The sequence below is a fragment of the Gavialis gangeticus genome, unplaced genomic scaffold (genome assembly GCF_001723915.1).
Source record: "Gavialis gangeticus isolate Ggan-Ray unplaced genomic scaffold, GavGan_comp1, whole genome shotgun sequence".
NCBI lineage: Eukaryota > Metazoa > Chordata > Crocodylia > Gavialidae > Gavialis > Gavialis gangeticus.
The window spans coordinates 10,379,109-10,393,846 of NW_017729027.1; the positions used below are offsets into that span (position 1 = coordinate 10,379,109).

At 40.8% G+C, this 14,738-nt stretch overlaps 1 protein-coding gene across 3 annotated transcripts in view; it reads right to left on the minus strand.

Moving 5' to 3' along the window:
• The window catches only part of BCKDHB (branched chain keto acid dehydrogenase E1 subunit beta), a 395,605-nt gene that overhangs the window by 290,858 nt on the left and 90,009 nt on the right, over positions 1-14,738 (minus strand). For all 3 annotated transcript variants that reach the window (XM_019520436.1, XM_019520437.1, XM_019520438.1), the window contains exons 4-5: positions 12,106-12,239; positions 11,388-11,543 (exon numbers count right to left, since the gene is read on the minus strand). In XM_019520436.1, the coding sequence (XP_019375981.1) occupies positions 11,388-11,543; positions 12,106-12,239 (290 nt within the window). The remainder of the gene's footprint in view (positions 1-11,387; positions 11,544-12,105; positions 12,240-14,738) is intronic.

Sequence of the window (14,738 nt, forward strand, 5' to 3'; positions counted from 1 at the left end):
AGGTCCTTTCCGACCCTACTTCTATGATTCTATGATTAATACATGAAACATAAATTATATTAAAAGTACATTTGCATTTCACTCAAAAGTAGCACAACAACAAAAATTAGTGAAATTTCTTGTTGCCTTCCATATTTTATAGAAAGGGGGAAAAACAATATTTGCTTTAAATAAATTTCAGGCTGAGAACTCATTACTTGGAGATCATACTAACAAGTGTAGTAAAGTCAAATTATCTTACAGAGTCTTTTCTGGTTCTGAAAAAATATTTTCTTCCACTCAATGTAAAGACTGCTTCAGTTTTTACAGTTCTTTAGACATCAAAAGACCCCCACAAGCAACAGTTTTTAAGGGACCATCCAGTGGACTGTAAATTATCATAATTTACTTGGCAGGAGAAATAAAATGGAGTTTTAAAATCAGTTGATCAGGGAGTAAAGTAGAACAATTATCCAGGATTATCCAAGGCAATCATCTTCAACCAAGGTACCACAGCACTGTGATCCTTTCAAGGAGGTTAGGGAAGCTATGCAATATTGGTGCTGTTAAGCATACAAACACCTACATGTAATTCACAAGATAATCCCAGACATTTCAAGTAGGAATCCATAACGTCAAAAATATTTTGACCTGTTATGGTCTTGCAACAAAAGGATTGCTCTATTTGTTTTCTGTAATGAACAAAATGAGTGAAAGCTAAGAGGTGATATTTCCAAAGGATCCCTTGAGTCTATGGAGGGGTGCACTGAGCTTAAAAAAGGTTGAGAACCACTGATCCAAAGGTTCAAGCCCATTTCATAAGCTTGCCTTATCAAAGGCATTCTTTCCCCTGGTGACCAGAGTACTAGACAGCTAGGATCAAAGCTGACAACTGACAGGAAGAACCTTGCCCTAAGTGGAGAACTTTGGGGAAAGACCCACGTAATCCCCACCAGGTTTTAAGAGGAATGGGAAGAAGAGGGGAAAGGGAAGGCGGGGTGAAAAAAAAAAAAAAAAAAAAAATCAGCTAACATGACTTATGAGGAAAAGCTGAGGAAACTGGTCTTATTTATTTTGGAGAAGAGAAGACTGAGGGGGGATTTAATAACAGCCTTCAACTACCTGAAGGGTAGTTACAAAAAGGATGGAGCTAGACTAAGGGTGGACAATTATTTGGGCCCATGGGCCACATAGGCAGTTTGGGAGAACTGTTACGGGCCAGTGAGCATCAACACCCCCTCCCCCTCCACAGGTCCTGTGGTTCCTCTCTGCCACTGCTGCCTCCACCAGGGCCCAGTAGCAGCTGAGCACACAGCCCCGGCCCCTGCCTGCCCTGCACCTGTTCCAGATTCGCCCCAGCTGGAGCAGACCAGCTCTAGACCAGCTGGACCCATATGCACAGCCCTGTTCCTGATCCCAGCCCACCCTTGACAGTGTGGACCAGCTCCGGAACAGCCCAGGACCCACAAGCAAAGCCCTGGCCCTGGTCAGGCTCATGCTTGCTCCACACTGGCCCACCCCACCCACAATGAGCAGCAGTGGCTAGGCAGAAGCTGTTGCTGGGTGCAGGAAAAAAGAGGCCACCTCTCCATCACCCTCACTGCTGCCAGGCCCTTCTTGTTGCAGCCACCAGAAGCCCACGCCTGAGCTGCCCTGAGACCACTCTCTGCTGCCACACTGGGTGGCCCAGAAGCAGGGCTGTTGGCAGTGGTGACTGCTGCAAAGAGGAGCCACAGGGCAGCCCAGGTGTGGGCTCTGGATGGCTGCAGCAAGAAGGGCCTGGCAGCAGCAAGGAGCAGGGGTCGCTGCTTTTCCCCCGGCCCACCAACAGCTTCTGCCCAGCTGCTGCTGCTGCTCATCATGGGCAGGCCAGACCGGAGCAGGCAGTACTCAGGGAGAGGACTAATCAGGGACAGTACTATCTTACAGCAGAGTAACTAACTGTGATAAAATACGTGTAGACACTTACTGCAGATATAAATTGTGTAAAGTCAGCCCAGCCAGCAGGAGCCAGATTCCTGCCGGCTGCCTAACCACATGGCTACAGCACCCTTGTGCTGGGCTGCTGTGCCCCAGCCAACCCCTCTGCAGCCCAACACTGACACCCAGAGCCCAGGACTGATCCCTCAGGCTTCCCACAAACCAAGACCTGCTCTGCCCCAGCTCAAATTGCTGCTGTCCTGGGCACATGTGTAGACACTGCATCCAGGAGCAGTTTACTCTGGCTTAAACTGCTCCAGAGTTTATTGCTTCACATGAATTGCACATGTAGATGCACCCAGTAATATTAACTTTGCTTGCACTGAATTAGAAAATAAAGTCCTGTTTACAGAGGTGAACCACAGAATTGCAATGGTTTTATTTTGAATCTAGATGTAGACACATTTGCACAATATGGTTACTTTGGCAACATCAGACTTACTTATTTTTAGATAATTGATCCCTTTCTCAGAGTAGCAAGTAACTTTCTTTCACAATGTCATTATGATCTCTTCTTTATGCTAGGATGCCATCTGAGCTTGGGTTAGCTTGGAGAACAATGTTTAGTATGCATATTCATACAAGGAAATGTATTTTAATTCAGATCAAGAATGTCTCAAAGATCTTAGTTAAGAAGGGACAATTTACTATACAATTCCAAAGCAAAAAAATATAGGGATCATCTTATCACAGGGACCTTTAAATTCTGCATTAGAGAGTTACAGGGTGACCTTTTCAAAACTGGCAGATACTAGATACTATGTACATTTTTCTACATATTTATTACAGATACACACTGAAGAACCTACCAAGTTGATATTAATACAGCCATAACAGTGAGCAGACATAAATGTGAAGAGCAAATGATGCCATGCTGGTCTCAATAAATAGCATTGGACCCTATTGGTAACAACTTATCTTCACTTGCAGGAGGACTTAGCTTTACCTGCAGTAGGATGGCACATCCACAAGCACCTGTGACCTACTTGGCTATCCTATTTTTCTTTCTCATTGGTCTATGCTACACATGAAATAGGAAGTTACCTGGCCACTTAAAGGCAAGTAGCATTTTCTTCAAAATTATCTAGCTCTAAACCCCTCGGTATAACCCTTAATTTTGCACCTGCCTTGACACACAGAGCCAATGACAATCATTCTAGGCTCCTTGCTGTTGCCCAACAGCCAGCCTTTACAACACAAACACTAAGCCTCTCACAGAACACATGTCTACATACAGAGGAATACTGCAGCATAAGCCTGAGGGAAAATAATACTTTTACTTGACATTTTTACAGAACTATAGATTTTGTTCTCCCTATCCAAGTGTCACCTGCTAGCATGTCTGTCTTTAATGTTACTAATGAGTCTTTAATTTATACAATGAGAACTGAAAAATCATATTTATATTAAACTAAAATGTATTCAAGCCTGGAATTCTCAGCTATCACCTGAATCTAGTTATGTTATAAAATCTGGATTAGTCTTTCAGCACCATCAACAAAAAAATCTCTTTGTACTGGTTTGAAAAGCCTATTCCCCTGCAGCTAGCTCTCTTACCACCAGGAGGTGTCCCTTAGTTTCAATACTCCCCCCACTAATATCTAGTTATTAGGAAGGAAAGTGCAAGGGAAAAGAGTGCTTTCCCTTTTAGAAGGAAAAATAAAGGCACAATCCCTACTACATGGAAAAAGGTGTTTGTATTTCACAAGGTTACACAATAACCTATGCTAAAACAGCCAGGTATTAAGTCAAAACACTCAGACATTAGGAATTCATCAAAACTGTGATTGACCATACAAATTTAGGCCCCTGACAGATGTTACACTTAGCCACCCATTAACCAATTAGTGTCTTAGGCTAGGGACAGACTTTCAAAAAGCTGGAGCCTGAATTGATGCAATCTTTGCAGGTTAGTCTAACCTGACTAGGCTGAACTAGTTTGAAACTGGACAGACATTCTCTCTGGACTGAGGAAATTCAGGCACATGCCTGCAGTGGCTCAGGCCAGAAGCCACGGGGTACTAGAACAGCCCTCCCATCTCTTCTGCAGGGAACTGAGCTAAACGTGGTGTGTGGCCAGGCTCCAGCACGACTCTCTCATTGGGATTTCTGCCTGCATGGTTCCAGGCTTTTCCCCACCGGCTGCTCAAGGGGCGGGAGTGTTGCCAGACCCCAGACCCCTGCTAGCACTCTGAGGCAAGGGAGGGGGTGTTCAGTTCATGCATCTGTTGATGATACAGAGCTTTTCAATCTCCCTCCCTGCTTTGTCATACTTCTGCAGAAAACTGTTATCAGCCCTCTGAGCAAGCCAGCTGGGGAAGGGGGGGGTGTGCTGATAACAGTCTTTATTACCTAATTAGCAAAATAATAGCTTCTTTCCACATTACTTCAAACTCCTCAAACAGTTTACCAGCCAACCTGTTGATTAGCTCCAAAAGCCCTAAATGGTCACTATTCTATTTGCCTATCCCAGAGAAACTGGAGAGACAGACACTTCTTGGCATTAGCTAGCATACCACATGCTGGCTACAGTCCTTGCTGTGGTGGAGAGGGGGAAAGGGAACTCTACTTAAGCAGCAAGTGTTGGAGGAGTGGGGGAGGGGAGCACAGGGAAGCTGGCAGACCCTGGTGTGCCTAGAAGTCTGTGCCAAGCTCCAGCCAGAAAGCAGAGAGGACAGGCCAGCCCTGCTGTGGAGCAGAGAGCCTCGCCCAGCCCAGAGAGCATGCTGAAATGCTGAGGGACTCGCATTCATTTAAACCAGCAACGGGTCTGGGACAGACATTGCATAAGCCAGTTTGAGCCAAATCAGTTAAACCTGGTTGAATGTAGTATCAGACTCATCTCAAACCAGTTTCAGCCATTTTCAAGCTGGTTTATGTGCACTACACATCCATTCTGTTACAGGTTTAAACCAATTTCTGATCACTTAAGCTGGTTTGTGTGTAATGTCTGTCCCTAGCCTTAAAGTGTAACCCAACCACCAATTCAGGCAATTATGGCATGACAAAATTCTGAACCAGCCACAAAATTATTACATAGAAAATGCGTAACAGTGTGGCTAGTTTCCATCATGCCTTAAAATGAACATGTGACAGGGTGGACCACACTGGGATCTTCAACTGGCCCCTGTATAGTTGGTGTCCAACAATCAGATGATTGGCTGGCTCCCGGACCACACTGGGGCTCAAACCCTGGCGCAGCCCCTGCCAGCTGGCAATTAGCTGATACTCAACACACAGGAACCAGTTTGAGCCCTGGTGGGGTTCCAATCCAGCCAATGACCAAATAATTGCCAGGCACCCTTACCAGTGCAGGGAGAGCCTGAGATAATGACCAGCTGACTATGATCCCAAGCTCTCCCTGCCCTGGCAAGTAAGGCATCACTGGGGTTTGATCCCCCAATCCCAAAATCATGCATGCTGCATTGCATATGTATCATGGAAGGAGATGTGACTGTTTGGATCCCAGTGCACCTTTAAATCAATATCTGTCAGCAGCCTTAATTTGGCATGCATGCATATGCATTATAGCTGCTGACATTCAGTTAAAGGCACCGTGGGATCTGACCCACAAGCCCAACAATCACACCTCCTATCATACTACATATGCATGTGATTTTGGGATTGGCAATCAGAACCCAATCACACCCTACTTGCCAGTACAGGGGGAGCCTGGGATTATGATCCTGGGCTCCCTCTGCACCACTGTGTACCCCTGCAAAGGTACCCAACAGTCAGCTGGTTCTTGGATAGTTCCAGGGATCTACTGGGCTGATTTGAGACCCTGGAGCCAGCTGCTGATCAGTGGTAGCATCAAGGCCACACCAAGGCTGGAGTGGTAGCAGCCAGCAGGGACCACACCACAGCTCATTTCAGCCCTAGTGCGGTCCACCTAGCTGCATGTTCATGTTAAGGTGCAATGGGAACCAGCCACAAAATTATTACACATTTTTAGAGTAATAATTTTGTGGCTGGTTCCTTTTTTTCCCCACTATGTGGCTGGGTTATAGTTTAGTCATAACTTAAAAGAAATGTCTTCCAGGACCCTATGAAACAGACTTTAAACGGACGTTAAGCTAAGTTCAACAAATGTATAAGCTTCTGAAAACAAGACTTTAAAGATTTTTTAAAAGCAGGGTTAGGCAACCGTAACTAGAGATGGTCCTATCAGCTCAGCCTATAATAGTTTACAGACAACCATGAACTTAAGCTTTAAAAAGAATGGATTTAATGCAGCTGAAATGTGTCACCTTGACAGTTAAGACAGTTTACATTTAAATTCTGCCTTGACTTTCTGAACTAAATGCAAGTTTTAACAATTAGCAGATGTCATGTGGGGGTGGCAGAAACCTGGGAGGACTCCTGTTCAAGGTTCTTAATTTGATATTATAAAGTAGTAATGTCTTACTCTGTCATTTCCTTTTTCCAAAAGGTGTGAGGCTTATCCTTCTCTCACACAGCCTGCAAGAAATGCAAAACTCTAGAACTCTTGGTTCAAAGATGATACCTTTTATTAGACCAATTAAGAAATTGCAAAAAATATATATCTCTTTCGGCAAGCTTTTGGGCAGACATGCACTTCCTCAGGCTTAGGGAAAATTAAACATAACCTGCAAGACTTTTGTGCTTAAGTGAAGAAAATTCACACAGGTTCTGGTCCCTATCCAAGCAGCTAAACAAAAAAGATTTATTAATTGTTAGTTTTTCTTTACAAACTTGAGTCAACCTCATTGGTTTCAGAGTAATGGATTCTCACAGGGCAGATATGATACAGCAGGAATGGAGTTAGGTGGTGGAAAGAAAAGGTTGGAGGTCCAAAGCAGAAGCAGAGTGTCTCCATCCTAATACATGCCAAGAGATCAAGAAAAATCAAATCTCAACATAGACAGTTTATTCTGCAGTTGGCTGAGTGATCCTTGTTTTTCCTTATTCCTTAGGAATGTCACATATCAGGGACTGCCCTTTTAGTTTGGGACTAAATAACTGGAAGAAGTGTTCCTCAAATTGACCCTGGGTAGGGATGTAAACAGTTAAGCAACGATTGTATTTATACCACTTACCATTTAGTGACCTTTGACAGGAACAGCCGTGGTCCCTTATATTTTCACCATGTTCATGGTACTACATGGTCCCCAAGTCACTGATGGGGAGCTATGGGTGAGAGATGGCAGATATGGCTAAGCCACTAAGCGGCACTGCACAGCCTCAGCTTCCCCTCATCCCCACAGGCAGGGGTTGGGGCTACAGATGAAGCTGGGGCTGCATATTTCTCCTGTGCCCAGATCCCACCACCACAGGGAGGGAGGGAGGAGTTGGGCCCTGACAGAAGTCTGGTGGGGTCTTCCCACCATAGTAGCAAGACTCCCAGCCCCACAGTGGGTCTGCCTACCCCCGCCACCCCCCATAGCAGTGGGGACCAAGCAGAGAGGCAGGCTCCCTGTGTAAGGGGCCAGGGCCGCTCCTGCCAGAGGTCACTAAACTAGGCGTGAGCTATCAGTTAACCGTTTAACCACTATAATTGGAGAAGGTTAAACAGATTTTTTTTAACAAGATTTAAGTCCCTAATTCAGGGATGAAATAAGTTGTTGGGGCAGTAATGAATCACTAAAACAGCAAAAATTCTACTATATATGTGGTTAGCGGTGTCCTATTTCACAGGAAGCTATTTTTCAGTGCAGGCTGCAGGAAATTATTTGACAGCATTCAATATAAAAAGTGGTATTTAAATGTAAGAATTCCTAATACTTAAGTCTATTCAGCATTCAACAGCAATTTCCCTGCTAGACAGAAAATTTTAGCAAAATCTTCTGGTAACTTGCATTTCTATCATTCTGGTTCATATAGTAATTACTTGAAATAAATTAATCAAAAGTTTTCCCCCTAGAGACTAAGTCATTGTTTCTTTTTCTGAAAAAAAATTAAAAACATTACTGAGCATCTTTTGCTAACGGAATTTGTCAGCACAGTTTCTGAAGCTAATAAAACTATGTACCTATTTAAAAAGGAAAAGTGGTATTATTATAATATGCAGCATCTTTTAAATACAGTTGTGAAACATAGTAGCAACCCAGAAATATCATTTTGTTGTTATTGGACAAGAAGGATGGGCTGTTGGTCTAGACAGGAAGAAAAAAAAATGCTATACCAGGGAACCCTTTTAACTCTAGTAAATACTTGAAATAAAGCAGGGTTCCAAATAAATATTTTTCTCTATCTTCTCCTTATAAACAGAAAATTAACAGACATGGAATACAGCTGGGCCAGAGCCAGCCCACACATTTTGTCTAAAACAGAGCTTCTACATCATATAAAGAGTCTAACTCTCCATAATATTTACAAGTATGCCCACTGAGTTATTCAGTTCAGAGATAAATGGAAGGTAAATGGGTAAGTACTATCTTGTATTGTGACAGGTATTCAATTTCCTGATCACAAATGTGAAGTCTCCCAGTTGACTAAGCACTACCATTTTCAGATATTGATCTTTTGCTTTCTTACACATTTCTAAAATTTGTTTTCCAAGATAGACAATCACTTGTGGAAAAACAAAAAAAAGATAACCTAAGGAAATAACGCTGATAACATTCACACCATCAACCATCCATTGCTTCTCCATTGCCAGTTTCTAGACAGCTTCAAGATCCATGATAGTATTGGGGCAGATGTAGTTGGGGCACCCCCTTTGATTCATGGTCCACCCAAAATTTAAAAACAACTACTTGACAAGTGACAGCAGCAATTCTATGTAGACAGCAGATACAGAGTCAGTTAGCTTCATGGTTTATTATAATCCAAGTTCTCATTTCTTCTAAACTCTTCATTCTACAGATGTTAACCCTCTCCTTTTCAATGGTCTTGATATTTCACCAATCAAGCTATCCTTTGTTCTGCAATTCTCCTGTATGTTAGTGGCTCCTGATAATGTAGCTCCTATATCACAACTCTGCAGACTGATTTTAACTCTAGCTACAAAGTGTAGAAAGGTTAACTCAGGTGCGGAAATATCTTTCACTAAAACGTAGTGTCAAGATGCTCAAGGAGACTAGATTTTGGTTTATGAATCTGAGATACATGCTTCTAATTCTAATGACTACAGGACTAATGAAACATTTTCTGATTATTTTTTCCTAGTTTGTTGCGTTTTCCCCACATAACAGATGATACTACAAATTAATGCATGTTGCAATAAAGTTGTTTGTTTGCTTTGACCTTCAACTAAATAATACAGCTCTAGGCTGCTAGCATATCAGTAAGGTCCTAGATTCTTTTTAATTACAGAAAAATGTGTCTTGTACCATATGCAAGAATTCACCATACTTTCTGCACCCCTTCCCCCCTTTTCAAAACTCTAGATTTGCTCGTGAGTAGGATATACTATTCACTCATTTCTTGTCAGCAGCCCTTTTTGTAATCTATTTCAGCTGATAATATGCCCTTTACAATCTAGGAGACTTCTTTTCAAAGGAAAGGGGAGATATCATTCCCTAGCTGGTAGGCTATGTAAACAACCTATAATGATATTCCTACATATTCTTTAGCCAAGATATGTGGTTCTAAAGAGAGGGACTTGAAATAATCTTAGAATGACCTACAAAGCTTTTAAAGGTTACCTTCTGCTTTATTGAAGATAGATGGTCACATCCTTTTCTGATGAATGGGAATCAGTTTGATAGTATTTCTTTGCATGACAAAACAGTGATTGAAAAAGCAATATGACTGAAAACAGCAGCCTGTTTAAACTTCTGATTGAAGAAAGATGACTGTAGACTGAGAGGAAGATGGACTTGGCTTCAAGGAATTTATGTCCAACTGGCCATCTTGAGTGAAGAGCCATGACTTCTTGAGTGTGACAACTTGTTGATTTACCTTTCTTTTCCTGACTTTGCTGCATTCCCAACCTCCCTGCTTGAAGTTACGAATTTATTATTTTCAGCATTTCATCCTTTGTTGTAATGAGCAACTTTACTTGATCCCTGTACTTCTGTCTGGCTTTTCTTTATCATCAGACTGTTAATTCCTTTGATCTGTGCTCATAAAAGCTTTTTTTCACCTACACATGCACTGCTTCATTCCCCCTAGCAACAACAACAAATCAACATTCAGCCCCTGGTTTAAGCTACGAAAAGATAACCTAGAGGCCAGGGAGCACCTCAATCTCCTCCTCATGCATTCTCACTGAAAATGGTTGTACAGACAATTGTACACATTTCAATTTTGATTTGTTTTTTATGTCAAATGTTGACCAGGCATATTTCTTGAAAGCCTCTGGAACACTTCTGGGATATCATAATGTAACCTAATATAAAAACACAAAATGTATTCCCACCCTGACACAGGTGCAAACAATATAATGGCTTCCTTGAGGATGTGCTCCATGATTTTTCCAGGGACTATATATTTGGTTCATTTGTTTTGTTTTTAAGGGGAAGGGAGAGAAAGGTGTGGTAAGGATTTCCAGAAAGAAACACAATATCTCATCTGACGCTCATGAAGTACCAACGTCATATACAGACAATCAGAGAAAACAAGAAACAGCTGTGATTTTTTTAAAACATCATATAAATGTGTCTCCTGGTTCAAAACCTATTACATTAATCAAACTATGAATCATTTCCTCAACACAAAAGACTGATGATCATATAACCCATGCAAAATTCAATTTGAGGAAAATGGAGAGCTAGCAAATAATCTCCTAGCACAGAAATACTGACTTAAACTAGTCAGTCTCACCCTCGCCCCTCCACCATGTGAATATCATAATGCACTTTTGAAATAAAGTACATACAGGAGTTTGAAGTTGATCATTCTTTGCTTTTCTTCTCTAAAAGATATTGCAGTCTAGAAGCTGTGGATCTGAAACATTAAGAGATGTCTACAGTAGAAGGCTGTAACGCAATATTACAGCTGAGAACACAGATGCATAAAAATGCATAAAGTCACCAGTTACCATATACTGACCACAGTGCATATAACCAGTTTTTAATATAAGCAACACAGCATATTAATATAAAATGCCAGAACATTCACCTGCAATAACTTAAGGTAGTACAAATGCTGAATATTTTAATTTCCAATGTTAAAACTACTCTTACATAGCTTTCAATTAATATATATCTATAATCTGTTTTTTAAAAATGATGTGCTTTATCTCTCTGCCAATTTGAATTCAATTTATGATTCAGGATATTTTAAAAGCTTTAGCTGCCTTTATTTTCCTTCTCTCTTCCCACCTGTCTGCAGAAACAAAATTGCCTAGATTCAAATGCCTAGGACTTAAAGTAACCCATAATGAGCCTCAAAAGCAGTGGTTAGTCTCTTTCTCTAACACAGCATTTAGTCTTGCTTGCTCGGATTGTTAGACAATATTAAGGCCTCCCCTTCCCCAAAAAACAAATAAAAACCAAAATAAACCCCCAAACTTACTGCACCTTTATTCCTGGACAGTGGGCAAAAAAGGCTTCTGGACTTTGAGAATGATATAATGCACCATGACCTACACAACCCCAAGGTGCTCGTATTGTGAGACTTCCACAGTTGAAGAGATCTCCAGAGCGATAGCGATATTTTGCTGCTTCATTAACAATCTGCATAAGAGAGAAAAATAACCATTTCAAAAATCTTTTCTATACGTGATCAATATTAATGCCAACAGCATGTAAAGTTACGTGTACAGAAACACACAGTGATCATCCCACAATGCTGGTTTCTTTATAGTCAACAGCAAGGTATCCTGAGAATAATATGTTCTTCTTCACCTCTCTTCCAAAAACATGCTCTTTTTCTAAAACAAAATGGTAGGAAGGCATTCCCTAACAATGGTTTGAAACAACATCCAACAAGAAGCCAGTGACAGAGCTGAAAACAGAATCCAAGCTTACTAAATCCCACTCTCATATCATTTCTACTGAACATGCTGTACCTAATCTCATATGCCTTGCTTTGGCCTACTCTTTTTGGTTTTTAACTTGACACTTGTACATTTCCAGTTACCTCAAGCATATGTAAATGTTGGCAACACTCATGACTGTGAAAATACATGCAATTATGGGAGTAAAATCTTAATTTTGATGTTCACTTTCTCATCTACCAGTAGTATTATTTACATAGTTTGGGTCCCTTAACTTCTCTAAAACTATCTAAACTAACCTGATCAAATGCTGGAAAAATGTAGTCAGCAAACTGGATTTCTGCAATGGCTGTAGCACCAGTAACTGCAACTCCAATACCAAATCCAACTATTCCTTGTTCACACAATGGTGTATTGAAAACTCTGTCTTTACCTGAAAAACAAGGAGAGCTTTTAATACATTAAACTGTAAATAGAAACACATTTTACTTTTTTGTGCCCAAAATGATGCGCCTCATTAAATCTCATACATTTGTGCATATATGATTCTGTAGGTGATTTCTATATACATATAAAAATATAAGTTAGGAAAAGTTAATTAAATTTAACAAATATATTGGTGATGCACAGGAGTATAACTGTCTTTGTTCTATGGTAGTTTTTTAAAGTGGGGGGTGGGGGAAGCAAGAGCTAAAATAACCTGCCCAAGCTCACAGTAGAAGAGCCAGGTATAGAAACCAGAACACATTATTTCCAGTCTTTTGTTCTAAATGCAAGAAAACCCTCCCTTACATGCTGAGATACTTCTGTGGAAACAAGCCAGATTGTCTGTTAAAGGAAAAGACTGAAGAGAAAAAAAAAAAGTGGGGGAGGAGGGAAAGAAGAGAAAGCATTTTCTAATTCCTGAAGTGCCAAGTAAAAAAGTACCCAGAGCATAACAGGAATCACAGAACTGAAAGGGATTAGCCAGTTTATTAAGCTCAGTCTTCCATGAATCCTGATAATCACATACTAAGTATATGTCCAAAAGCTCCAGAAGAACATCCACCCTATACTGCAGCCACAAAACACCCCATAATAAACTTTGGATCTTTAGCATACATGCAAAAATATATAAATAGTCATTTTTGCTCATGGTTCTGTTCTTATCTTCCCTTTTTAAAGCTTCCCATTAGTTCCCTGTTCTCCACTTCATCACCTTCAAGCAAGCATAATTTGGCACTAGGGCCAGAAGTTACGCACAAACCAATTTAAGTGATCAGAAACTGGTTTAAACCTGTAACAGAACAGAAGCTCACCCCTTTCCCCACTCCAACTTATTGCTGGCTGGCTGCAACTGTGGACTACAAATCCCAGAGGTACCTGGAAGCAGGAAGAGGAAGTGATGAGCAAACCTGCAGAGTCCTGCTGCTTTAATTTTGGACTATAAATCCCAGAGACCTTGGGGTCAGCAGGAAGAGGAAGTAAACATACAGCCAGAGATCAAAGGTAAATGTCTGTTCACTTCTGCTTCAATTTAATCTGTGCAGTTTAGACTAACCTGAAAAGAATGAATCGATTCAGCCTCAGGTTTTTTGACTGTCTGTACCTTGCCTGGGACTATCCCAGCATGGAGCCCTCCAGGTAACACATGGGGCAGGGAAGCAATCACAACTGTATTTTCACCGTACTGCACATTACCCCTATGCAATAAACAGAACTTCCCTAACTAATCCAAAAAGCCACTACCCTCTCCTTTATCTGCCTTCTATGCTCAATTGTAAAAGCTTTGCAAAAATAAAATTTCACATTTTAACTCAATTCTTACGCTGACTCATCAGCTGACAAAGGTTGCGCAACTCTGCCGAGAGCTGCTGATTAGACTTATGGAAAACTTAAAAAAACAAAGAAACCCTAGCTGTTAGAAATAACTTTCATGAACTAAATAATTCAATAGTCAATCAGCCACCTAATCAGATGGTAGTACATTAGAAATCCTATGAACATCAGTTTCAAGAAAAATCTTTTTAATTTATTCATGAGCATTTCTGTGGAACCGAATGCCAAGCTATCTGCTTCTAGTAAAGGAAAAAAACAAAAGCTTTAATAGTATCCAAATGGGCTGAAAACAAAAATAATTATCCCTAAATGTATAACCAGACTATAATAACTCAGGCAGAACAGCATTGTTGTCATGCAGTTCTCTGGCTCATCATCTACTTGCTGTTTTGAAAATGGCTGAAACCATTACTTTGTGTAATACAGTTCTCTGCAAGGATTTTCAAACTAATTTTATACCTGAAAGCATTCAGAATTACTAGCTCAAGGAGACGAGCTGTAGACATAAAATTGTGGACATGCCCCATAGCCACCTCCCATTTATTGTTACCCATTAAGCTTCCAGAATGATTCAGTGTTATATCATGACACCATGGCCCAGTGTTAGTAAATATGATAGGTGCTGTTACTATCCTGTTAAGTATTGATGCATTAGGGTTTTAAGTTATTTCAATTATAAAGGAAAAAAACAACAGTTTATGTAATGAGATGTAAAGAACGCATTGCCATACATAGTATTTAAAAAAAATAGATGCATTCTTTTGGGATCTAGTATTTTGAAATTACTTTACTCTTAGGTGGTTAAAGTTTGATCTTCAAAGGTGCAGAATATGCAAGTTGAGTCAACCCCACCCAGAATCGAGCATAAAGCTGAGGATACTATTGGCCCTAAACTGTGACAAACAAAAAACACTCCCTCTAGGAACATGACTAAGATGCACATTTATTACTGGTACTTAACTGCCATCCGGTATTAACATTTGGTTACTGACAATCAACGCCCCCATGTTATTACCAGTGAGCTAGGCTACCCACAACTTTCAGGATGCAGTACATCCCCATTATAAAGAACCCTGCTTATAAAACCTTTTGGCTTTTAACAATTCTCAACAGT